General features: G+C 44.7%; 1 protein-coding gene across 1 annotated transcript in view; it reads right to left on the reverse strand.

The window, feature by feature from the left end:
• The window catches only part of LOC138610178 (GDNF family receptor alpha-2-like), a 46,328-nt gene that overhangs the window by 5,706 nt on the left and 12,872 nt on the right, over window positions 1-27,750 (reverse strand). Inside the window, exons 4-7 of the mRNA XM_069682886.1 lie at window positions 17,319-17,697; window positions 5,436-5,548; window positions 4,386-4,526; window positions 641-783 (exon numbers count right to left, since the gene is read on the reverse strand). Of these exons, the coding sequence (XP_069538987.1) occupies window positions 641-783; window positions 4,386-4,526; window positions 5,436-5,548; window positions 17,319-17,697 (776 nt within the window). The remainder of the gene's footprint in view (window positions 1-640; window positions 784-4,385; window positions 4,527-5,435; window positions 5,549-17,318; window positions 17,698-27,750) is intronic.

Here is a 27,750-nt window from a genome sequence, read left to right on the forward strand (position 1 = left end):
AGTCGGAGCCGAGCCGACTGCAGTCTTCAGACTTTCGACTGCAGCGAGCAGAGAACAGGCCCTGGGCCAGTATTTTAGAACCTCTAATCCAGATTAAAACCCCCACCTCCCGCTTCTCTCACTATTTCATTGTAGGAGAGAGAAATATAATATTTCAACCAAATGTCATCATCTTGGGTGTAGCATAAACTGTCTTATCATAAAGCGTCTGTTCTGATGTGCCAATTGCTTTAACAAGCATAAAGATTGAATGTGATGTGACTGTGAATGGAGCGGTGCGTTTGGCTTCGTGATTTCGCCTCCGACAAAATCCTCCTTTCATGGCAGCACAGTGGAGGAGTGGTTTTGTGCGCTTCTTCTTGTAATAGGTCCATTTGAACAAATTTATGCAAAGAAGTTGCTGGAACCTGCTGAACATGTAAGGATATATTTGGGCTGCATGAACACAAAAAAATCATTTTCTGCTTATATTCCACACAATGAGGCGACCTATATTTGAAATAATAGACTCCAGGATTAATACCACTGATTCAGTAAGCCAACCTGATGGATGTGCAGACAGTAAATAATGACTCTGCATAACATTTTGCACATAAATGAGTCAACAGAGGGACTGAAACAATCAATTCAAACCTATTACCTTTGGGATGGTGACAAAGGGAGGTTCTGAGGTGCCCAATGACCAGTCCGACCCCATCTTCGTGGCCGCAGAGGGGCCCGGGACAGACACGTTTTTGTTCTGCATGTTGTCTATCCCATAACCGAAGGCCTGGATGGCATTTCCTGCAGGGACAAAGATATAAAGTCATTTGTTTTTGACTGCCGTCCCAGCGAGAAGCCAGCTAGCAGACAGACAGCTCTAAGTCAACTTCTTGGTCCCCTGCCCAATCTTTGGCAACCGAGGGAGCGAGGGAGGGTGGGGAGGGATTGAGGAAGGAAGGAGTAAAAAGAGCACAGAGAGCCAGTCTTTTTGCTTCGTCAGTAAGCTTGAGAGTTGTTCGCCAAACTAATCAAAGACAGCAATCGGAGGTTTGACTGTGAAATCTGTCACTGGGGCGGATGTTACAACATATCTTACAAAACCGCCGTATGTTTAATATTTTAAGCTCTGCCTTCCAAATGCCTGACATGTTTGTTTTTTCAATTTCTCCAGCAATTATCCTCCTATAAGGAATCCAGCTGAGACACAATGAACACATTTATCAAACACAAACAACTTGGGTTCATGTCCTCGGCTCATTACAAAAACCCTTTTAAGTTGCAGCAGTCGCTCTCAAATTGCGCGGAGCTGACCAAATAGTGGCATAATGTCTGCACTCGAGATGATGAACGCCAATTTGTTTGCCGGCAGTTCCACACTCAGAAATGGAATCTTTGAAAAGTAGCAAATCAATCAGCTCCGACAGAAGACAGCAGTCTGTGAATGCATATGAGTGCTTGTGTATCCGCCTGCACATGTTCCGTATACGTGTGTAATGTCTGTGTCTAAGTGTGTGTGCGAGTCTCTGCAAAAATGTGATAAATCCTCGTTCAGTCAGCTTTCCAGCCAGATATGGTAAAATAGGGGGCTGAGTACCTTTTCGCCGCTCATCCATTTAAAACACTAGGCTTGTTTCTCTTTGTTCAGCCGGGGAGAAGGCAAGGCATGTAATTGCTTGGCAACCACCTCCATTATAAGGTCAGCATGCAGAGATGACTTTGAATAGATTTGTGTGACTGATCAAATTCAAAACATTCCCAAACAAAGGGGGAATGGCATTTTCCCCACCGACATACAAAGGACAAATGGGATACTTGTAGAGCACACATGCATAATCGGACACACACACATGCACACGGTCCTTAGCACTCCTGATGCGTGGCCCCATAGATTTGTCTGTCACATCCGCTGTCCACCTACACCGTGCCGCACACGCCCACGCATGTACACATACTGTACAGCAAAGCACACACACACACACACACACACACACACACACACCTGCACACTTAACACAAAAGCAGCCTTCATGTTCCTCTTTCTGTTCGACACTGCCGGAAAATAAAAGCACAGAGAGGAACACCAGTGAAGCCTAACAACTTAAATGCTAGCAGTGAAGAGCCGCTGAAGTACTGCTGAGACATGTAATGTTACGCATCTGTTTGTCAGGGTCGGCTATCGCGAGCTGCTCCCCCTACAGATGCTGTAAGACGGGGGAATAGTCATAAATCAAGCCAGTTGGCTGGAGGGCCTCCACGCTGGATGTTTTACTGCACCCAAATGTTCCACTGAGTGATTAAGCTCATTGCCAATAGCAATTCAATTTTTTAATGACTCTGGATAAGTTTTCCTGTAACCCTACCTGCAGGGACAGATGGAGGAGGAGATACGGGAGGAGAGGAACCGTATGGGGGAGAAAAGGAGTCAGGGTTCAGACTCTGTTTGGACTATAATTATAATATCCTTTCAGCTGGAATGTGTTCTGTTGGCCCTGACACATATTTGAATAAATATTGAAACTATTCCTCTGTTCCCTTCTTGTTAGATAATAAATGTTTTTCTGGTTTTCACTTGAAAAGAAAGTGTTTCGGTTTGTCAATCAAATTTGAAAAAGGATTTACTCTGCAGGCACAGAAGCAGGAGCAGTGAAAGTGGAGAGACAGGGGTGAGATTGTGGGATTTATGGGGGTTACGGGAAGCCGGAAGATAATTTGTTTACATATATAAATATATGTATGCGTAGTACTATATACTGGGTGTGTGTTTGTGTATAGTCTCTGCTCCAGTGTGTGGAAGTTTATCGCCTGTTCCCCTTGACTGCAGAGCGGAGATGCTGCATTTTGTGTTATTTTTCAAGACGCCTCCTCAGCTCCCAGCTTCATCCCTCATCCTGCACACTCAGCTAAACCGGTACCCCAGCAATCTATTGAAATGGTCTGAAAGCATTATCCACACAATGGAACATGTTAAAGGCAATGGTGTCTTGTAGCACTGATGACACTGCTTGCTCCGGCACAGTGAGGCAGGAGTATTTCACCTCTGAGTGAAGAAATCCTCAGGATGTCTGAGGTAACCACTCTGTCATGCTGCACCTTGTGTGTTATGCATGAGATGTAAAGATGATGTGTATTTTAGCGTCTGCTGTTATTTCATTTGTGCCTGATCTGTTCCTTCATGACATTTTTCTGCCGCGAGGGATAAGCCCTTTAACTTCCTCAGATTGAATGTGGAAATGACATGCAAATGGTTTCTTTTGTATTAAAGTCTGGGCAGATCTCGCCCAAAGGAGGGATGAGAAGCGATATGAAATGACTAGTTTCTGAGAAACTAAGACGATTTAATTCCAACGTAATCAGTGGGCGAAAGAAGTGTACATGGATAAGTTGTATCAAACTATGTAGCGGACAAGTTTTCTTTTGCACTTCGAGAAGTTTCATCTGTTACTCCATCCGTCTATCCCTCTCCATTTTCACTGAATGCTCCTGGCTTTATTCCCTCTTCTGTTGTACCCCCTCTTAAAGGAGCAATTGGCCTCTGGAAATAGCCACTGTCAGTCAAAGTCTGTGTTCTCTGTAATCGATAGAAGCAATAATATTTGAAATTGCCGCCACAGCTGTGGAGAAGTTATACAAACAGTTTGTGGTTTCGCTCATTCTACATTCCTACAACACCCAGCGTGCATTGCGCCCCCCTCTCTGAGAGGAACGGCCCAGCGAGAGATGCTGGTGTGAAATACTACCGTTTCGCTGCAGGCAATGGCTCAGAGCGGTACAGAATCTGAAATACGATGAGAATATTCCGGTGGATCGTCTAAAAAATCTTCAGGTCTGCAGTCTACATTTCAAACCTGATGATTTTGCCATCGGAGGCGGGCATCCTAGTTTGAGAAAGTATAGTTTAGCGAGCTCCCAGACGACGCATTTTACATCGTCTAGTGGAGGTTTTCCAGGGCCCGTTGGAGAAGCGGATAGCGTCCTCCAAAGGCACAGAGCCAAATTGTATGTTTTTCCTACTATAATGGCATTACCTCCCCATAATAGCATGATAGGACTGAGGTTGAAAATCGGCGAACTGGCCCTTTAACATTAATAATTCCTTGTTTGTTCTTGAATTAATTAAAATGAAAATGTACGTTCCCATTCATTCACCCAACTGACCATCATCCACTTCTCAACAACAACACATCTCGCCGAACAGCTCGAGGACATTGGAAAACACAATCTGACATGAAACCATTAAAGTTGCATTGGATCGAACTTCATGCCTCGCTCTTCTCTTACATGGCAGCAGTAAGAGTAACTACCGCATCACACGCTTGTGCTCTTATCAATATTACATGACTACTGGACCCCTATCAGTTTCAGAAGCATGCATGCGAGTGTGTGTTTGTGTCGGGATGGCTCACTTAGGCATGTGTTGTCGGTGAAGTAGCCCAGGATGATCAAACACTCCTCCTCCTGGTTGCCGCTGCCCTTACAGGTGCACCACGGGGAGATGGTCCAGTTAGAGTAGCTGCTGTCGACGTAGTTAGGAGTCATTTCTGTCCCTGTGAGGGCATGCACACACAAACACAGACACAAACACACACACAATAGGACAAACAGTTATGGGTCACTAATGGACAGTAATGGACCATGTTTATTGCAGATAGTATATAAAATGGACAACAAGATGTTAGTCATAGGAATGGGTCTGCACTGTTTGAGTTTATGGCAAGGTGAAGCGCTCTGTAATGCTTTATTTTAGATGTAAAGAGGCCATTATGATATGAATATTTTGCAAAGTAGGTGCTTTAGGAAGTGTGTGCGCCGTGCGAATATAGCACTGCTCTACAAAAACATTTCACTTTTCAAATGTGTCTCTGTGTGTCGATGCTTTCAGCCCGAGTCAGGGGCGTTAGATGCACTTTGTGCAGCATTTTCCAGAGAAATCCCGGAAGCACTGTGGCATATTATCACTTCATACTGCTCGGTTTATGACACATGGTGGGGAAGCAGTGACTGATATAGAAATATGGACACTTCAGTAACCACCATAGCAGACAAAAAAGGTTATTTCGTGAAATTTGCATTTGGAACTCTCTTTGCGAGCTCTGGGATGGAAAAATATGTCCGTGCTAGTCCGTGCACATTGTTTGAACATTTACTATGAGCAAACAGATGGCCATCAGGTGTTTTAATTAAGTAAACGCTCTCTCTGCGCCTCTACTCCCTAATTACTTCTAGTAGTGAGCTAATGTCCAGGGTACTCAGGGAGGTATGAGGCCGGGAGGGGAAAAAAAGTCTCCCTCCTCCACCTGCTCCTCAGGAGTAGGCTGCTGCCACACTGTCTTTAACCATCGCTCTTTATCTCACCATGTGTCTGAGGTTTGAGAAAATGATGTGCAATTCAAAGATAAATGTGCACCTTTCTCCCTTACACACACACACAAACCGTATGTCCAGGCTGTACTGACCGATGAGCCTCGCGTAGGAGGCCAGGCAGGCCTGGTAATTGTCCTGGTTGGGGCAGGTGGTCGCTGTGTGCGGAGTCATCCGGCAGTTCGCCATGTAGTCAGCCAGCCTCGACCTGCGGAGCGGACATGAAGCAAAGCACAGACAGTCAGAGAGGCTCAGTCGCAGGCGCATGACAGATGACCATATATACATGAATTCAAAGCACACAGCCTAATTTCTGGCACCAGTTTCCCCCCACAGCAGCTGCCAATTGTGACCAACATCAAACTGGGAAAGTATATGCAGCATCTGTTCCAGAGCCACTACAACAGGTGTCCTGAATAGCAACCAGGTCTCACGCCAACTCAGTGCCAACTAGCTATTTACAACTTTCACAGCGTGCAGCACGGGGCCAGCGGTTGTGCATTTGTGTAAGGATGACAAAGATGCGATATGACTCCATTGGCTGTTACTTCCACGCTCGCACTGGACATCCTCATCGTCTCCCAACCTCACTTACCCCACAAACCAGGGGACCTTATAAAAATAGTATGTTTTGTTTCGGTGTGTTTGTGATAAGAGCTTTAAGTCTGCGGAGGCCCCCAGGGTGGCATTGCTAATCCACTTAAGTAGGTTTATTGGGAGTAGCGTGTGCAAAGTTGCTCTGTCTGTACTGTTCACATCACAGCTGCCCACCGAGTGAATCACAATCCATTGCACTCTCTCTCTCTCTCTCTCTCTCTGCCATGACTCATTTACTCTGACCCGGTCTGACCAATTTTTGCAGCCTTAAGTTCAAAGGTACTGTAATGTTCCCAAGGCTGTTTAGTGCTTGGTGACACACACACACACACACACACACACACACACACACACACACACAAACACAGCTTTAGTAAAGGCAGTTGACTGATTGTGTTTTCTGGCTGGTCGGCAGCTGGTTGCTAATATTTGGCCAACTTAGTGCCTGATAAATGACATCTGACTTGACTCATTTATGATAGCTCCTCCGCTAGCCTCCTCTTCTTCTCTCAATCTGTTGAACAGAGGAGTCACTGGTTACTGTACTTTTTAAGCACGTCATCATCCCATTAATTGTGACACATTGTTATTACCACAAAGGACTGAGTGGCCTCCTGATGCCAGTCAGTGTTGGTGGTGCTTCTTTATCACAATTCGTTGACACTTTGGAATAAAACTTTTTCTCCTTTTTGGAAAGGTTATTCAAAGATGAATACCAGTATAACTTCTGCATGATATGTAGCTGGAGGCAAGAGTTAGTTAGCTCCCCAAACTTCACAAGGTTTTATGTGAATACACAAGAACTCTCACAGTGGAACTTTCTGATTTGCTTATTAAAGAGGAATAACGTGTAGCTGCCTCAAATACACATTTTTATATAAAAATATAACATATAATGTAAACTTAGTTTATTATTTTACTCGTATATACTTTTTGAGCTATTGTCTGCAGTTTCTTGTAAATTGTCATTGTTCAATTAAGTTAAAAAAAAAAAAAGCTAGCTTACCCCAGCTTAGCATGAAGACTGGAAACATTGGGAAACAATTAGCCTGTTTTGATATATAATCTGCTAATAGGTGAGTTTTAGAGATGCTGGTAATACAGATTTATTTCTTAACTTTGGATGGATTTATTCTTGCGTTTCACCTCTATTTCCAGTCTTTGTGCTAAGCTAAGCTAAGAAAAGCTAACCATCTTCTGGCTCTCAGAGGCCCCTGCCCCATTATAGTCCTTTTTGGAGTACCCTCTGATGTCACACTCTGAACAAGTCCTGTACACTGCTTGCTCGCCGTCTAATTCTATTGAATTGGAAAGATGCAAGTCCCCCATCTCATGCACAGTGGATCGGGACTATCTTATATCACACGAGGTTGGAAAAAATTAAGCACACACTGCGAGGTCCATCTGGCAAATCCTTTGACATTTGGCGACCCTTTTTGAGAAGAGGTGCTCGAGCTCAATGAGAACCCTGAGTACAGGTATGATTAGAGGATGATGGTTTTTAGATATCCCACTCTGATTAGAATTAGGACAGTCTCTCTTTTGCTTGTTTGTTTACTTTTATTAATGTATTATCTGTTCCATCTTTCTCTATATGGTGAACTCTGATGCCTTTATGTCACCAGCACAGAGAGATCGGTGTATGTAATCTACTATATGAGTTTGCTGTGCTCACTGCATTTGTATTTTATTAATCTATGTTATAACTTCCAGGTATATTTTCATATAATCTTTTATCTCAGCAAAAAATACTTTTTAGTTCATTTTTGTCTTTTGATTTTTCAGAGGAAGGTAAGAAAAGGTTTTTTTTTCATGACTATTTCAATGTTCTTCTGACAAACTTGACAACACATCTAATGAGGAGTACGCCGCTTGTTTTCCAGGTTTTTAACAATCCTTCTTGTGTTGTCGGCAAGTTTGCAGAAATTGTAATTATGTGGACATGATTATAATCACAGTTACACACTCCCACAGGCTCACTACATAACTAAAGTATCTGAGTTCTACATTTTACATTTATTTTCTCCCTCACATTTCTCTGATAATAAAACCTGTAAAGAATTCATTTCTTTATTGCGTATTTATCTCGCTGCTGAATGAAAGTGTAGTTAATGAGAGACTCTGACAGATGCGTCCGCAGCATTGATGCACCGATCAAAAGATTCAGATTAAAAAAACAACAAAGTGCTGATGTTGCACACCGCTGCGTGCCACAGCAGCCTAAACAGGTGGAATGTTAATGTCATACAGATTTACATACTGCCGTGTCTTTAAATATGCATCCCAGCTATATCACTTATCATACGTTACAGTGGCGCCGCTTGATCACTTATTCATCACTTTGTGCCTTTTTCATGAAGTTCTGCAGTAATTGGATTCGAGGAGTTGCATTGCAATGAAACGGAGTGTCTGCCCGCATGTTGACCTGCCAACAGTCAGCCTGTTGCTTTCGGCAGGAGGGACGCTGACATTCAGGAGGCTGAGGGAGGAAGGTTCATGCAGCCGTCACACAGTGTACCAGACACACAGTCCTTGCTTTGTTGCAGCGAGCTGTGCTTACTGTTCTGCTCCATCTCAACTCTGAGAATAAGGCGAGTGGAGACAAGCAGATTTGGCTGAGGGGGAATGTGGGGTGATGAGGTTACAATCCCTCCGTCTGCCTGTCTGTCTGCGTCCGTGCGTCTCTCTCTGCAGAGATGCAGTCAGTGTTGTGTGATGGGCTCAGGCCTCCAGCTGCAAACCCCACTCAGCCTCACTTCATTACTCCAACTGCATCTTCATCCGCCCTCCGATCAAATCACCCGGAGAGCCTCTGGATGTGACATGCTGCTAACATCACATCCGCGGCCACGCTTCAGAGAGCTGGACGTATGGGCGCTTTAGCGATGGCTGCATACACACACGTACACAAAAATAGCCACACGCATTACATAATGTTAAATCACATAAAAAGACCACACACTCACAAATACAAATCTATCCCTCTCCACACCTGTCCTCCTCACTCAAAGCCCGCTCTCATCCATTCCTGTTCCCTCTTGAAAGAAGCCACTTGTGCCCACAATCACGGCACGGATGATAAAAAAAGACACAACAAACAGACGGGAGAGAGAACACCTCTATTGTGCCGCTACAAAGCAACCTGTGGAACCACATTTTCCATTTTCCCATTTCTCACGGGCAAAGGTTGTTTTACTTTTTTTCTGCTCACAAAGAATGTGAATGTCAGATTTCTGCAGGAAAGGCGCCGAAGATTAAAGAAAGCGAACAAGCAGTGTGTTTCTTTTAGATGCAGAGCTCTTTCAGACAATGACGGCTTAAAAACAGTAATTTAAAGTTTAGAGAGGTGTCCTGAGTGTTCAGACAATGGTGTTCCAACACCGGGATGCAGCAAATTTCATGGCTTCCACGGGCTTTCCATTATACCTCGGCGAAGCGCCACTCGCTGCTGAAATTACAGGCTGTCTAGCTCAACAGAGTTTTATGGTCATTTCAGCCACTCAGCCCCCAGGGAAGTGGCAGGGGAGCCCCCACTGAGGTAGACTTCTTTCAACCAACCTGACACTTTAAACACAGTTATTCGGCTGAGCGCTGAGTGCCTGTCCATCCAGCTTGGCAGTAATAGAAAACTAATGGCTTTTTATATGGATTCTTATTCCTATCACTTGATGCCCGTGACAAACAATGTGACTCAAATCAGATAAGTGTCAGTCTTGGAAACCATTTCCTCATGAGGGAGGAGGGGCGGAAGGAAACACAGCTATCAGGCCGCAGAGTCCTCTAATATAGCTTCCTTTCCACATTAAAACACAACAGTCTATTGAGAGTCCTATCTGCTGCTGAGACTTCCCCTCTCCGCTCTGTCTGCAAAATATGAGTTCTCCTACGGATGATAATTTGTGTTAAATGTGAAATTACAGCTCTTCACTCTTATCGCTTATCACTCGCCCCGTCTCCAGCCTGGAGAGGCTTTAGAAACCATATCTCAGAAAGCATAACAATAAGCATGACACAAAAGCTGCCGACATAATGGAAGTTACATGAAGCAAATGAGAGAAACAAAAGATGTTCCTCTCGGCTTTTTCTTCTCCTTTCTTTTGTGCTCCTCTGACCTTATCTCTCCCCTCCTCTCCTCTCTCATTAAGTCCTGTTGTCACCGTCGTACGAGCTGACTGTCGACTGCGTGCAGCCTTGAGTGCTCATGTGCAAACACACAGCAAGGTAACTTGACCCTGGATCGATCGATAGGACTCGACAGAGCTGTGTCCTTTTTGCCACTAGATGTCGAATGCCAAAGCAAACTTGGCAAAGCTGAGGTTTGACTTCACTCCTTTTAGAAAGTTTTCTGCATGCTGCGGCAGAGCTCATTACGTCACATCAATTATTATTAAAAGCCGAACAATAGAGCGCTGACCTTGTGGGTGGAGTGCTGTGAATATATTTTGATTAAGGGGGCATAACATTTGTCAAAGTTAGTCTTTTCTTTCCACTAAGAGAAACCCTTCAGTGTCTTAGGGTTTGGTTAGCAGCAGCGGCAGTCTAAATTTCTGCTGCTGACCCGCAGACCGTCTCTTTGTGTCTCCGGTCAGAGGTGATTGTCCATTTCAGCCACTGCTATTTTCACTATTTTCCCTTAAATGTGCCCTGACAGAGGCCTGCCTCTTTCTGCCAGCACTGTACTCATTGGGATTCCCGGTCAATACTCTAAAAGGGCAATGTGGACAGATGGCGTTCAGTCAAAACACAAGGCAGTTTAGCTTAGCTGTCACATGACACAACCTTTCTCGCCCTCTTACTCAGCAGAGAATTGCAACCAGCGAAAACTGTCTGGAGTCATAACCTCCTCTGCATTACGAAGCAGAAAAGTAAAATAACAAGCAAGTGCGTGAGCTTGCATTTTAATGTCATTATTTATTTTATTTTGAAAAACTTACTTATGCATGATTGCAATTTTCTTTGTGTGGTGACCAGAATATTGGTGTTTCCTTTATTTCTGCCTCCATCAGCCGCCTCTGATGTCTTACAGCCCCCTACTGACTGTTATGTCATTGGGATGAATGCTAAATCAACCGTCGACACACAAAACACAGAACTGTCTATTTGGTAAGGGGTGAGTAGATTATTCAAGGTTATCTGAACTCCCTAAATACTCTGGCAACAAGGCAAACAGCCGCCCCACAGACAGAGTGTACACACCAAACAAATGGATGAACTGTCCCTGAAAACGCAGCAGAGTTAGCCGCACGCTGCGGAGCACATATATCCAGTACTTTAATAGATTTTAAACTATTCTGCAGGAGAAAGAACCGTACCTGCTGCAGCGATCAGACAGACTCCTTAAGTACAGGGAGAAGCTCAGAGTGAGAGTGATACGGGTGAGAGAGCGGGCCCTAATTGACACATTGAAAACCACACATGGACCATTGTGTAGATAAGTCTGAAGTCTTATTGATGGTGTTTGCATTAATAATAGATACGGTGCGGTCGGAGCAGGAGATTGTGACGGAAGGATGAGGCCTATAGTCCGTAATGACTGCAGTTTTCCGCTATACCACATTCCCTTAGAGATTACAGTTAGGAAAGTAAATGGGCATACTAATCCATGTATTGGAATTAAATGCACAACTCTTTCTTTCCAGCTCCTGCCCCATTGCTCTCATTACTTCCCTCTCTCTCTCCCTCTCTCTCTCTCTCTCCCTTTTACTTACTTTCCTCTCGCCCTGTTTTCCGCTCTCATGTGTAGCGGGAAAGCTGCGCACGTCCCCGCCGAAGCCGAGGCCTGATTAAAGCCGCACACTGCAGCAGACTGTATGTGCGAGGAAAAGGTCACCAATTGACACATGCTTTGCTTGCAAAAGCAGAGTTTTGCAATATCAGAAAAGACACTTCTCCTTTATTGCTTGTGTTGTAACCAGGGAGATAGAAACCGTGCAGCTTTTACTTTGAGCACAGACTTCTAACGTGAAGTGAGGGGAACGTGTCGTATGTGTGTGTGCTTTTATCACTCTTCCCTGCAGAGTGAGGACATATGTGGAGAGTTTGGTCACTTCTGAATTCTTCTTCACATCTAAGATCTTAATAAGATTCTGGCTCAGATCTGCTGTACTCAGTCAGTATTCTTTTTTAACAATGGATCGCATAACGTGTAAAGGCTTGTCTACATAGCAGCCTTCTTCAGTTGTCCATCTCACGTGGCTGCCTTAAGAAATGTGCTCCAATTTCAGTTAATACATCTGTCGATACAGGCCACCTAAAGGCTCGAGTTTCACCCCTGCTATGTGCTCGTAAACACAACCGGAAGCACGTGCTTCCTCTAAGATGATCTCTAAGATGCAGGTGACCTGAACTTAGTGCTGTACCTAAACCTGGCTGTGTGGACAGTGAAGGAGGTCTGAAGCTGATCTTCCAACTCTCTCGGTTTTAGTGTCTTTCAACTCTTTTTGCTCGACAGCTTCAATGTAAATGTTCTAGTTGGTTCTCAGCTCATTCCTCAACCCTATTCTCCAGACACAGCAGGCCGATGTTCTCAGTGAAAAAGCTCAAAAAATGCACTGTATGCTAGCTGCCCGGCACGTAGTGGAGCACTTAAAGGTTGGTGGAGAGCAAACCAGAACAAGGAGGAGAGTGAATATCACCCTGAGATCTGTTGTGTGACCATAACTGTAGACAGGAGCATACTCAGGCTGTCTGAGGGGCAGGGGCAAAAAAAAGGGGGCACCCACTGTATGCCATGGGACACCAGGGCGCAGAAAGTTGTGATGCAAAACATTGTCTCACACGTATGAGTGTGCAGAAGCCAACTAATTTCCCACATGTATCATATATCTGGTGGTTGTCTGTCTCCCTGTGATTGACAGGCGATCATTCAGGGGTGCAATCCCGCCTCTCTCGCCCAATGACAGCTGAGATCGGCTCCAGCTCCCCACGACCGTGAACAGGATAAGCGGTATAGATAAGGGTTAAACTTGCCACGTTGCCTTAATGAGTCCATAGTTCTGGTCTTTTTTGGGATGCTAAGTATTTATCTTACTCTGCTCTGCAAGTGTTCTGCAGCTATAACCTCATAGAAGGAAGTAGTTAATTCCCCGAGATATCTCTTTTCACACAGTCTCGCCTCGGTTGCTCATTAAATTCACTGTATATCACAGAGAACTTGCCGAGTGTGTGTACGGGAGGTTAGGAAAGGGTTATTGGACAGGGAATACATCGAGCATCCTCACAAGTACAAGAGCCAAAAGTGTATTTTTGCGTGTCTAAAAGTGAGAGACGGAAAGTGAGAAAAAATGATGATAAAAGTGCAACAACATCCTGATTTCTTTCAGCTCCGTCTCAGATGCTGGTAACACGGTAATGCCATCTGGGCCAGTCATTCTCCCCACACAGTTCCCCCTCAGTGGAGGCTTGAGTTGTCAGAAACTGCAGAGCGGACTGTTGATTTAGGCCAATGTTGGTGTGTGTGTGTGTGTATGTGTGTGTGTGAAGAGAGAGAGCAGTACCCTGTGAGTTTTCTGCAAGCAAAGGCAGCCTGGTAAAGTACATCCAAAAGTGGGTCAGGTTACCTGTACAGTGATCGATTGTCTCTCAGCTTCCCACTTTGATAACCAGTGGCCAAAGAACTCAATCAAAGAGCACCCAGAGAGCCGGGAGACCAAGGGATATAAATCAAAGATAGAAGTGTTGCATTGATCGTGAGGACGATCAATACGGAACACATATACAACTCAATGCTCTTTGGGTTAAGCTTCATTGGACCTGTGTTGCGTGAACTGACATGGAAATGGATAGGGAGTTTCTGTGCTTCTATACATGCACACACACGCACACGCTTACACTGCACGGACCAAAACAGCACATCCAAATATAGACCATTGTCACTCTGTGGACTCAGCAGTCCCACGTGAATAGATGTTGGATCCACTGGAAGAATGGTGAGAACACAAGGTGGAGAAGCTGAGAGGAGAGGCAGCAACTAACACGGGAATGTCTGTTTAAGTCTGTCAGTGCAGAAATATGGAAGGAAATAACGTAATAACTGCAGCTGAAGTACAACCAGGCGTGAGAAATAAGAGCTGCTCCATTAAGTGCTTGTTCTCCGTCCATCTCCAGTCCCTACATCTCCAGAGTATGTCAACAATTGCTTCCACAGAGACCAGGAGGAGATGAAATCTTTCTGTGCAATATGCCACCCAATGCCCAAGCCAAAAATTATACATTTGAAAGCCTTTCAAATAATTATTTTGTGTTTGATTGAGCTCTGGGCTCCACCTGGAACAATCTGAACGCTGTCCAAAGGTGATTTCGCAGCCAAGCTGGCAGCCGACGCTCAAGGTAAAGCTCAAAAAAGGAAGTACCAGAAGGCTTGGTCTATACCGCAAAGCAAGGAGCTGCTGCTGGTTCCAAGCTAAAATAAATAATAAAATAGGCCGGTGTGCATTTTTAAACTCGGTTTGACTTGTTCGTGTTTTGACCCTTTCTTCATGTGAGTGTTGCGGGGTGTGAGGCGTGTGTTTGCGATGGCCTGCAGGGTCTACTGCAGAGATCCATAGCTGTGCGACCAAACCACTGACCTCCAACCCACTGCAGTAGCTTTACGGCCCAGATCGATTCTGCGACCCTCCCTCCCTCTCCTCCCTCCCTCTCGGTCTCGTTATCTCTCCCTCATTCTCTTCCTCCTCCCATTACATCCTCCTCTCTCAGTCCATCCTGTGTGTTAAATGAAATAGGCTTGGAATACTTGTGTTTCCCCCCCTGTTTGGACTCAGACAGGGCGTCCCCAGGGGACACGGGGCCTGTCGTTGAAGGATCTTCCCCCTGCTTTTATCAAATCATCTCTGAGCCGGGAGAACGAGGCCAAAGAAACTTTCCTCTGGTGCAGGGAATTCTGTGTATGAAAAGTTTTCTGATGGCTCTTTCTAGGGTTCCTCAGTTTCTTTTATCACCAGTTTGCACAAAACAAACCCCATCTGTGGACTGTTTCTCTATTAGCATGAAAGGTAAGACTAAAAATAAACTGTGTGCAGAACAAATCATGGACAAAACGTCTTGTTTCTGTCATGTTTTATCCTCTTTTAGTCATGCATGTCACTCTTTTTGGTGTTAATATCATTTCCTGTTGTGCTTTATCACTTTCCTTTGACTTCCTGTCTTTGTGTTTCCCGCCTGAATGTGTTCCTCTTGTTAATCCTCGTGTTTTCTGGACCTTGTCACCCTTTTTTGGATATTAAATTCTTACCCGCTTCCCATGTCACAGTTAGCTCTTTGTTTTGGCCTTTTTGTTCATTAAATGTATCCCATCTTACCGTCCGCTTTTGCTCCCCTCCCTCTTTCTAATAAAACCCTGGCGTGATCGTTTCAGTATTCTCAAGGCCTTCCATGAGGTAGGACCGACCTCTGATGATGTCTGACATCTTGATAGAGGACAAGGAGACAGACAGAGGACACTTGAAGAGTATCTCACAGGATGGCGTTGATTGTGGACACCTTCAGGCAGGATAAAATCACCAATCAGAGACTATTGTCGGGCGGCCGCTGACCAATGACATCTCAGTTTAATTGAATCGTTGGAAATTCTCTTGCATGGCAGCACTTAGTCACCGCGGGAGAAAGCAGCAGCTAAACACATTATTAGAGTCACGTTCAGCTCAGAGTGGCTGTGTGTGTTGGCTCAGGCCAGCGTGTGTCCGCACTGTACGGTTGTGTGCGCGCCCATCGAGCTGTTGACCTCAGCAGGGCATTACGCAGCCACAGATAATGAGCTTTAACGTTCTATTTCATCTTTCTCAATAAGGAGGTGCACAGCAGACACCTGCAGGCCCAAAGGTCACAGAAAGCAACTCAGCCTGAAAACAGATTACACAATGCAGGCAAGCAGGTAATTATTAAGACAATCATAAATCGGAGAGGAGGCGATGGAGTTTCCCTACTTAGCAGCGAGGCGGTCAGATTTAGTGTCGGTGGAGAGGAATTGGGTTTTTGCCATTAAGGCTTGGCCTCACAGGCTCTATAGAAACAGGATAAATGTGACGCACCATCGATAAACTTCTCACAAGGAATTCTTGTGCATGGCCAGCAAGACTAATTTGACTTTCATGTGACAGTAAATCCTTTTTACTTCTCACAGAAACATCGCTCTGCCTGGTTATCCAAACGAGAGCAACACAACCATCAACACAAAAGTGGCACTCATCTTTTAACACTTAAATTAGTGCTTTGTGATTATCATTCAAATTGTGCAACATATTCAAAACTAGTTTTCAGTTTGAATTAACTACAAGTAATTTCCTGCTATCTATCGGTTGTTGTGTCCACGGCAAATGTATTCTAAAGTCGTCCCATTTAAGCAATCGCTGACAATAATTGAAAGTGGTTTTCTGGAGAAGCGGCTGGTGTCTTATTTACATGCAATTTGCTGCGAGTAAAAAACAGTTAAGATGCTATCATCTTCCATAACAGTTGAAAATTGGACAGCCACTTGCAGAATTAAAGCCACAAACAGTGACAAAAAAAAAGTCACCATTTGTCTGTGAATTGTAACAGCTGCTTAATAATGTGTCACTGTGGGACATGAAAAAGTTTCCCCTTCTGATAACTCTCATCATGACGATTAATTTAAGAAGTGAGAACACTTGGTTGAAGTCGATTACGCTCATAAATGAGCTTTTAAATGCTTCGAATTATTTCGATGCTCCACATGTCTTAAGCTATCAGACTAATGGTGGCAGGGCACGTGTCCTCCGGCCGGCGTGGCCAGCACACGGTCCTGGAGGTTAAACAGATCCTGACAGCTGATCTGGCTGATACAGGCGCTGTGTTGGAACCTGCTCTCTGCAGCACTAACACAGGGAAACATGTCACGGCTGGGTAGGTGTGAATTGAATCCGGCCGCTTGAATCCAATAGAGGCCCCGTACAGGCAACGTGATCCACTAATGTTTTGTTCAGCTTAATTGAGCGTTGTCCCTTCAACTTAGCCTCACATCTTCATCCTGCGTCTAATAGCTGCAGCTTCCCTGAAAGTCTAATTACTTCGCTGGCAAAGTTACAGAATGGAAATATACAACTTCGGGATGTCACGGGAGGGAGGAGAATGCCGTCAAACATGAACCCTCTCTAAAGCATGGATTCAATTTTCTTTCTGTCATTTTCCATGAATATAAGAAGATGATAATGACTCTTCAGATGGGTTTGGCGGTGGCTCATTTTAAACCCACAGCACTTACATCTGTCAGTCAAAGGAGCAAAATACAACTGCACATGCATGCACATGAAAAGAATGTGTGCCCTGCAACCCCTCATACTTCTCGCATACAATTCAAAACTTTTTTCATTTTCCTTCACCAATTAACTCCCCGAACCTCCCCCCATCACCCCCCTTTCCCTCACCTGCAGAGCGGGTCCTGGCGGCAGACCCTCCGCAGCTCCAGACAGTTGGGCTTCTCCTTATCTTTATACGAGCAGTCAGGCACGATCGTCTGCCTGCGTCGTTCAGCGCAGCCCTCGCTCTGGCAGGGGCAGAAGAGCAGCCTGTGGCTGAACTCAGCCGGCACGCGGTCCAGGAACAACCTCAGCGCTTTGTGGCAGCGCTTCTTGCTGCAGGTCTCGCCCTTGTTGAGGTCCTCCTTGCTGCAGGTGGCGATGTAGGCGGAGCGCTGCCTCTTGCAGCTGCCGTTGAGGTTGCAGGCTTTGGCTGCGTCAAGGCAGGGGTTGCAGTGTCTCTCCGCGTCGACACAGTGGAAACCTTTCGGGGCCACGGTGAGCATCCCTGAAAGAGGATACAAAGAGGACAGAAAACTTGGTGACTTTAGTGAACATAACAAGGCTTCATTCTCACATATAACACATGTCGGACAAACAAATCAACTTGGAATAGTCTTATGGATTTTATTCTTATTTCATATATTTCCAAAGATGGATGAATCGATCACATTTAAAAGGTTTTTAATCTCAAAGTTTTGTTTTGTTTGGCGGCACCTATGGCGATAAACGGTAATTGTGGGAGTGCACTTTCCAAGTTATCCAGACAGTGTCGCATGTGTGTCGTCCAACTCCGGTTGTAACTCTTGATTTTCCTCGCTGACGGTCGCTTTCCTTTTTAGACTGTTTGCCTTCGTCTGAGTGTCGAGTTTGTTTCTTTTTTCGTATTTTCACTTATTGTTGAAGTTGTATCTGTAGTCATCCATCTTTTCTTTTTTTGTTCAGCCATAGTAGATTACTGTTTACTCGCAACACGTGCAGAGACTGGAAAAGCAGCCGCTTAGCTCCGCCTACCCTCTCTGGCAGACCAACCACTGCTGGGTGATGGAAAATGCGTCACTAACTGGCACGGCTTGGGATTATTTCCACGAAAGTCGCACCAGTGATTACTGTGTACTGTGTGACTGTGTTTTTGTCTGTTTGTGTTTTTTTGTCCTGCTGGCTGTAAAAAGAATTGCCCCTCGGGGATAATAAAGTTTACCTTACCTTACCTTACCAGACATCCGGTCCATAATAATACTATATACTGCAAATGCAAAGGCTTTCATCAGTGGGCCATAGGCTCAATCACCGTTGTGTTACCTCATTCGGTGATAGATAGTGACTTAACAGACATTTATTTAAATTAAAATCTTGGAGATTATTACTGTAAGCTTTTATTTGCCATCACAGCAGAGGGCTAAAAGCTGCTACACTAACCCTCTGACTCCACATCATCAGTCTGGTATCGTTTACAACGGGCTCAGCTACGATCAACAAATAAAACAATCATCCTTGCATCTCAGTCCATGGGGGGGTTCATTGCAAATATTAGACTAGAGTGCTAAAGGAGACTCTTCAATATGATCCTCACTGTTTCCACCAACAGTAAGTCGCTGAGGGGACGCCTGCAGCAAACCCACCTCCACTCGGTGTGAATTATTGATCGAGTCTGTTTCAAAGCTTGAGTGAAATATGGATGAATTCAGTTATGATTCCAAATTGGATGTTGATACATAATTCATTTACAGATCATTATAATATTAGGACACTGTTAAGATGCGATGATATAATGGTTTTTTTGTGATTTGACTTATAATGAAGATATTTGTGTTCAGTTTGATGGAGATAAAGCAAACAGGAGTTCGTCAACACATATTGACAAGAATCGGCGTAAATTCTGGTCCGAGGGAAACAACAGAAAAAACCGTAATGCCCAAAACATGCTGAGCTCAAGGACATGTACTGTAATACATGTATGATGCACTTATAGGAAGCTTCAAGTACAAGATTAAGCCCCTTTTTTTTCAGGGTAATCAAAAACAGAAGCATTACCCCTCCGGCTGTACATCATATCTGATTATATCATTAGGTGTTTCTGAGATATACCACACACACCGCAGTGGCAGCACAAAAACATGACTATTCCTGATATATTCTGCTAATAAAGCAGGGTGGTGTTCACTTGTGGCGCCCCTCTCTTGTATTCAGGCTATATTAGAGACGTTAACCTCCCTCCCCTGTAGATAATGATATTTCAGAGGTCGTAGCGGCATGGTGACACCCAGAGAGATTCATCTCTTATTCAACAGAACCAATCTCGCTCTGTGTCTATCAGACAGCTCGGAGCAGGACGGAGAGCATTTATTTTAGAGGGGCCTGCTGGAGATGCTGTAAGTGGTGCAATGCATGTTATCAATCGTAGAAATGGGGAGACACAGAACGCGTTAAATCCAAAAAACTGGGTGAAAATCAGCATATTTGTGGTTTTTAGATCACGTCAGATAAAAAACTGAAGAAACAGAATATCAGGAGCTCATCACAGGAAGAAGAAAGCGCATTTAATCTCGCTTTAACCAGCGCTTTCATTTAGATGTATCAAGGTTAAATGTTTCAGGCGCTTTGATAAACATGCGGGGTGTTAAGAGACGTGTCCTGAGTTCAACACATGGAGGTGTTGAAAATGCTGCAGTCTTCTTCAGTGTTTGCCACCGAGCCACCAAGGAGAACCCTTCCCTCTTTGTTCGCCTGATAAGAGCATTAACTTTTGTGACTCTTATTAAAAAACGACATCATCGTAGCATCAATACGACGTGTTTATCCTTGCTCTCTGTGAAGGGAGAGGATAAACACCGCACAACAGATGTCTGGTAGCATCAGAAACTCTTTTATTGTAAGAGGCCGAAAAGGCAGACGGATTTGTGCTCGAATCATTTACTTCTGTGACAAACTTTAAAGCTTACAGACAGGAAGTGAGACAATTAGCAGAGCTCGGAGACGCCGAGTTGGTCTGTGATTACAAAAGAGAGCTGACTTTGGGCGTGAAGAGGCCAAAGGAGGGCCAAAGTTTTACTAAAGTGGGCCACGCCGGGCTGAAACGAGCCGTAAGGGGGGGCGGGACGGTCCAGCTGGAAGGCGAGGTTAGCGGAGCAGGCTGTCCAGCGGTTCAGGAAACATCACATTGATGGATTGCAGCTCCTAAATCTCCCCTGGCCATCTGCAGGCTCTAATGTGGGCCACTGGGGGGGTCCAGGATGAAAAGAGAATAGGGGAAGGATGAGCTACCAAGATTTATCTGACCAAGCACGGCCGAATCCGCTTTTTGAGGCTGCAGCGATTGACGAGATTTTACTACCTCTGATTGGGAGGCCGAGATTGAATCTGGTGCTCAACCCCGAAAAGACGTCCTGGGGCGAACATAAGACACAAAGTCCATTTGATGCCTCTGACGTGCTCACACACAAACAGGATGATGCTGTAAGAGCAGGAGGAGGAAGAGAAGAGAGGAGGCAGGAAGCAAAGATGTGGAGCTGGGAGTGGAAATGTGCTGTATTATGTTACAGAGTTATAATTGATTTTCCAAGTGCATTACAATGAAGCTTTTCAGCAAACATATTGTGCTATAATGCGAGGAGAAAGGGGTTGATAAGCTAATGATATGAGACGTTTAAAAATGGAAAAAGCTTTAAGAGGGGAGAGCAGACTCGGGCGGTTGATTACAGCGGCCGATCATGACGGAGGGGGGCGATGGAAACGAGAGGACGCAGACTAACAGATTGGACGGACGCTAACAGAGACAAGCTGGAGAGCTTTCAATTAATCCAGAGTATAATTCAGGAAAGACGAGCAACTCATGCTCCCAATAATTAACCCGGTCTATCAGCGGTGCAATCAGCAGCTCTCAGCATCACAACAGTTCACACGTATCTATTAGCGTACCTTGCTGGATGTTGTACTATGCGTTAATGAGGGAGCGAGGCATCGAATGAATGAAAGGAGAGATAGACGGGTGGGTGGGTTCATTGATTGATTAATGGATGTAATAAACACAGAACAATCAGTGTCGGTGAGTGCAGGAGAAGTCATAAGTAATGTTTTTTCCATTGTATCCTGGTACCTGTTGTCTGCAGAGTGAGCATACATGAATGCAGAGATGTTTTACGCACATTTAATTCATTCTAGGAAAGCAAACCACGAGTCCATGAAGACTTTAAATGTTCTTTTGTTGTTTACTCACAATTGCTTTGTGTTCCTCGGCCTCGTAACGTTCATTTGAAGCCAACTACAGTTAAAGCACCGCCATTGCTTTCGGTGATCCTGCCGTTTGACTGTAAATAGGCTTTTAATAGGGCGCACTCTACTCTATTGGCGTCATAAATTAGACCCCACTGATGGTAATGTAGTGGAAATAACCATCTATTCTTTCTGCACATACAGTACAGCACACAGAGGGAGAGAGAAGCGGAGAGGTAAGATGTGAGATAGGGGACACCTATAGGGAGACAGACGGAGAGAAACAGAAATTACCTTAGACCTGTGCTCCGCTGAGAAATAAAAAAGCGAGGGATAATAAAGAGGAAAAGAAAGAGGCGAGGGAGGTGGCCAGAGCTCATATGAATGAGAAGGAGAGGATAAAACATTCACGTACGCTGTATCTGGATTTGTATGCTTTTTTTTCCCAAAGAGTAAGGGATCTTCCTTCCCTGGTAATTGCTCTCCGTCAGCCTAATTTGAATTCTGCATTTCATATATCATCCCACACTCAGGGGACGCTGCGCTGCAGTGGGGAGTTCAGCCCAGGTTAGGATGAGGCTCTTGGCTCCGGGTTTGTTCTCAGTAATTAGGAAAGGTGCCAAAGTTTGGATTTAATACGACCCTGGGTGAGCGTGCGAGAGCTTGTTAGGGAAGTCTTTAGTCCGGACCCCGAGGAGCATGTCAAGCATTTCCGTGTCAAAGGCCTCTTCAGTCATTAGCTCTCTACTCTGTGTTTGCAGCGGGGGTCTCCAGAGGGTAGGAAGAGGGGCGCGCTGGATCTACAACATCATCTCCCTAAGCCTTACTGAGCAACTTCGAAGCAAAGACGTCATCAGAGAAAGAGCAGCGCAGTTCGTGGAATCTTCTGTTCTCGGGGATCAACTGAATTTTTACCTCTGAGCAAGAAATTATCGCTGCGAGAAGAAGCGGCGTGCAGATGAGAGAGCGGGGGGTGAGGGGGAGATGGAAATGATGAGAGAGGGAGTCTAAATATTTGTATGTGAGGATAAATGTGTGTGAGTGCGTGCGGAGGTGGGGGAGGCATGTCCAAAGGAATTTTAAATCATTGTAAACACACTTTTAAATACTCGAGCTGTTTACGAGAATCTGCCTTCAACTTCCTCTGGTGAGACTCAAAGCGGGAGCGTCCCCCTCCGTCTTAATATGCATGCTGTTTAGCTCCTTCAACCAAATGCATAATGTGTTGAAATAAACAAGAAGTGTGCCAGGTGAATCTACAAGATATCGCATCAATAATCTGTTTCACGGTTGGGAATAACTAAACGTACCACCTAAATAAAAGCATGTGGATTATTCACTGTTTAATTCAAACTTGTTAAAGAATGCTGACTCTTACAAAAGCTCTCTGATAATGGAGCTTCGTGCAACAACCCTCATTACTGACCCACAGAGAGACATGCTAATACTGGACTAAGGGGTAAACTGAAAATTCACAGAGAATAATGAAGCATATAAACCAAGTGTTACAAACACGCACAGGCAGAATCTTCAGAAAAACAAAAGCAGCCTTGCAGAGGAAACACATGCACAGAGACACTTAGACCCCTGCAGGAGAAGATCTTAGTGTTGGTCTAAGTAATAGTTATTGTTAGGAGGACAATGTGAAAATATCAAACATTTCAACAGCATGCTGAGCACGACTGTTGCAGGCCCACCCCCCCCCTCATCCTCTCGCCCCCCCGGCAGCAGAAACAGCTTTCTACATTTAATTGGATGGTGGGCACGCTGAGCGGAGAGGTGAGAGGCTTACTGCTCCGAGTTAGAAGGTCTAACTAAAGGATGTTAAACTTAATTCCTGGAGGGAATGCAGGATTCTGTGCTGCCCTCTGCTCCTAATAAGTTAATTAGCTCAGCGCTGGGTCAAGAGGACAGAATACATTTCATACGGAGCATATTAAACAAACGAAGTCAATGATATCTTTGCATGCGGAATGTAATGCGGCATCCATTTTGGCTTTGATAAGGGTCCCGCTGCATTGTGGGGGAAGGAGTTTCTCCCGCATCCTTCATACATGATGTCTTATTGATTCGAGGAGAGGGCTATCGACTCGCACAGCAACGCTGCCTTTACACCAAGAAAACAGCGGTGATGCATGTAGTTGCAGAATCTTAGTGGGCCTCTGCATGCAGGAATAATCACTGAATAAAGCTCCTCATAAGAGGCTGAACTGAATATCTACTGTTAAACATAAAGTCAACAATTTAAAGGAGCTATTATATTTATAGATCTTAACTGATTAAACAAAAAACTGTTCCTACATCACCCCTGATAAAGGTTTCTGCATGCATCAGACAAAGATGTCTTCCATTGGAAGTTTCGGGACGGTAAACAAGACAAATGCGCTTCCTGTAGTGTCTCCATGCTTCATCGTTTCGTCTGATTTTGTTACATTCCCACTGGTGTTTAGTCCAATTTGATTAGAACAGCAAAATTATGCATCAATATTACTTACAACGCTCAATTCTATCAACTAAAGGGGTTTTGGGGCAGAGCACTGATTATTAACAGATTTCCTCAGGGAAAGAATCACTCTCTCGTTTGATGATGAAGATTTTTCCACTGCCAAAAAGTTACATGCATCTTTCTGTTTTGTGCAGCTAAATGTGCCCCTAAGCTTTCCACGAAAGACAATAGAGCTACTGTACATATAGTATGATTGGTCTGATTGGACCTGTTGCAAACCAGTTAGGTTAAAAACTGAAAAGTATTGTGCTGAGCTCCTCGTGTTAGAAAGCATTCTGCAGGTCTGTGCTGCTCGACAGAGAGCACCTGTGAAGTGCATTTGTCATGCTTCCTTTACTTTGCTGCAATGTTCTTTGCTTCTGTCAGTGTGAACTACCACAACTTAGACGCTGATAAAAAGGGTCAAAGCTTCCCGAGCCTTTTCTCTCATTCTCGATCTCTTGCTGTGTAACTCTGCAGCAGCTTAAAGACATAAAGAGGCATAATTAAATGTATGATTTCCGCGCTGTGGAAGATTCTCTGTAGTGCTGTCTGTGTTTAAGCGGAGCAGAGGTGTCGCAGTTTGCACGATCTCTTTCTCACTTGTGTCACCCAGCTGGTGTCTGATGGCCGTGACATGTTGTGACAGGAAAAGTTGCACATTGTGTTTGCAGCATATAGCTGAGACCAGAGTGTGATGATTGCAGCTTTATGTTTTCACAAGGGTGATGAGCTACAAAGCTCTGCCTGTGTTAGGAGATTGTTTCCGTGGTCTGGGTCTCGATTGTAGCTGGCTTAAGGATGTAAATTACCTCCTGGATATTCAGAGACAGCTGAAGTAGTTCAAGTGAAACTGTCTGGTCAGTCCTTTAGTGGCTCCTCTACAGTACACCACAGGATAGTGCTAGTAACACACAAGCTGCAAAAGCAACTTACTGATACTATCTATCCTATTCGCGATCATCTAACATCAACTCGCTCCTTCAGGCTGTGGCCGAGAGTAAACATGATCATTAGTTTGTGAAATCTTTATGTTGATTTGGGGACAAAGGCTGGTTAGCTAGCTGGTCTAGCTGTTTATCATACTGTCTAATTAGATTAGCTTTATGTCAACTGTACACACTATTATTGACTTTGAAACTTGCTAGCATACCGTTAGCTCTCTTGCTAGCTAAGCCGAAGCACTCAGAGAGCTGCACCACGGATAAGAAATACCTCCTGTTGCCAAGTCGTAGCTAACACTTCTTGTTGTGAACGTTTCCATTGCATTAGACCCTTCCTATGGGAGTGTTTTTTTCAGGTAATAGTCAGGCCCTCACGTGTTACCAGGGAAACAGTGTTATGGCTTATTGAAAACTTTACACTTTACTTTAATGATCTTTTTTTTCTTCTTTAGCAAGTGAACATGGTATAAGCTAATGCACTTCGAGGTGTCCATTATCAGGTTTTTATTAAGCCACCTCTGCTGTGTGCCGCACTGTTCTGGCCTCCATGTCGTCCATAACAACCTGAGAATGGACACCTCGTCTGACCTAATCCTTTACGTAACCACCATTGATTTCAGATAGATGCTCAGTGTTACTAGTTATAGGTGCTGGCTTTATTGTGCACCCTCTATTTGTAAGATCACTCCCAAAGAAGAGCAACAATGTTTTTGAACACCTGCTGGTAACTGGGGGTCACCTCCACTTCCAGTCAGCTGTCAGTATTGTCCTCTACACATATTTACAACCCTATCTGCTCTCTTTCCAACTATCATCTCCATCATGAGGTGACCATACCCTCTGCCCCGACGCTGACAGCGTGATATAGCGACGGTGTGCGGTGTCAAAGGTGACGGGAGTGAACAACAACAAGCAATAACCTGCCTGGTGAGCAGGTGTGCAATATTACACCTTGTGACGGTGGGTCGAAATGTGATGGAATCTATCTGACACTGCACCGCTAGAACATTTCTTCAGCTGACAGTGAAGCCTAACTGTGCTGTGTATCTGATGCTGTGTCACCTGAGCCATATGTTATTGTATACTTTAAATTCTGTATGTTTTAAAAGGTCCTTCCTCTGACATTTTCATGCAACCTGCTAACCTTGCTGGTGTCTTCACACAGCTACCTCCAAGAGCTCCTCAAAGTCAACAAACTGTCCATGGTTGTTGCACAATGACAGCAGAAATATGCTCCCTTTGTGATCCTGAAGGCAGTCCGACTTGTCACCACACAAACTACACCTGCTGTCAGCCTCACTTTTAGTGGCGAGAGGCCTGGCACTGAAAGGCAGAGGAACCACACTGTGACTCACTGTCACCACAGCAAAGAGATCAGCGGGTAAAGGCCTCCCGACGTGGACGAGGACAGTCCAGCCTCAGATGCGACCGCGCTGACCGCTGAGGTGAGGAAACACTCATGACGCAGGTGCACAGAGCCAAGGACACGAGCTGTCTTTCTAAAGAGAGCATCCTACACAGGGTTAAACGTGTTTATGCCTGTGTGTGTACAGAGCATGCAGATCCTCAGTTTGAAGATATTGCTACACAGTCCCATTAGTAGGAGAAGCCAGTGTGAAATAGTTTTGCAGGTATCACCCGGGGCGATACAGAAACACAGTCTCCATATGTTCTGTTTAATTTTACCTTCAGAGTGCGAACAGCAGTATAGAATTTCATTTCTATCACAACTTCAGCCTCTTATCTTCCTCCCAGACAAAAACTTTTAAAATAACAGAGATTATTTTTCAATTTCCCACCTTTCCTCTCTGAAAGTACACTTCCCCCTGTCCTCATCAACCACCACGATATCATATACTCCCCAGGTCTCTGTGCAGTTTAACATTTACAGACGTGATTATGAATACTTTTGTGTGCTTTAGTAATCCAAGTGAGAAGTATTTCCATAAAACAAGTGTGTAATTACTTATCTGTGTGCCCGTGGTTTTCTCTCAGCGCCACAATCAATTACTCTGTCCTCAGAAATGATAAATAATGAGGAAAGCTTGCGGCTAAACACATTTCTTAGAGCAAATCCAATATTTCACCTCAGAGAGAATGGAGGAAACAGCTGAAGCAAAATGGAAACAGTAATGAGTCCCCGGTTGTATCTTAATATGTCGGGGTACTGCACCCCTTGTTTTAGCTCGGCTCCTGTACTCGTACACCGGGGGCCAAGAAGCATCTCTTCTCTTTGCTTATTTTCTTGCTTGACAGTTATCAGGACATCTCAAAACTACTCAACATAAGTCAATACACTTAAGGAAGTTTGGACATGTGCCAGAGAAGAGCTGTTTATGGTGTAGATTGTGCCAACATGTCTCAAAGTACCTCATGTTTTCGCTCATAACTCATAAACTGGATTCTATCCATGCATATATCTACCTACACATTTTAAGTTAAACAAGTTTGTCAACTTTTTCAAGCAATTCTTTATCGACAAAACAGCCCTGTCCCGTTGAGGCATGGACTCCACTAGACCTCTGAAGGTGTGCTGAGGTATCTGGCACCAAGACGTTAGCAGCAGATCCTTTAAGTCCTGTAAGTTACAAGGTGGGGCCTCCATGGATCGTACCTGTCTTCCCCATGTAAGCAACGCACGCGGCCATCCACATGATGTAAAAGAAAATGTGATTCATCAGACCAGGCCACTTTCATTGCTCTGTGGTTCTGATGCTCACATGCCCATTGTAGGCGCTTTCAGCGGTGGACAGGGGTCAGCATGGGCTCCCTGACCGGTCTGCGCCATACACAACAAACTGCGATGCTCTGTGTTCTGACACCTTTCTATTAGAGCCAGCTATGTGAGCTACAGTAGCTCTTCTGTTTGATCGGACCACACGGGCCAGCCTTCACTCCCCACGCGCATCATTGAGTCTTG

The sequence above is a fragment of the Semicossyphus pulcher genome, unplaced genomic scaffold (assembly GCF_022749685.1).
Source record: "Semicossyphus pulcher isolate SPU_LCO1_2020_fin unplaced genomic scaffold, fSemPul1.0.p SCAF_6, whole genome shotgun sequence".
NCBI classification, from domain to species: domain Eukaryota; kingdom Metazoa; phylum Chordata; class Actinopteri; order Labriformes; family Labridae; genus Semicossyphus; species Semicossyphus pulcher.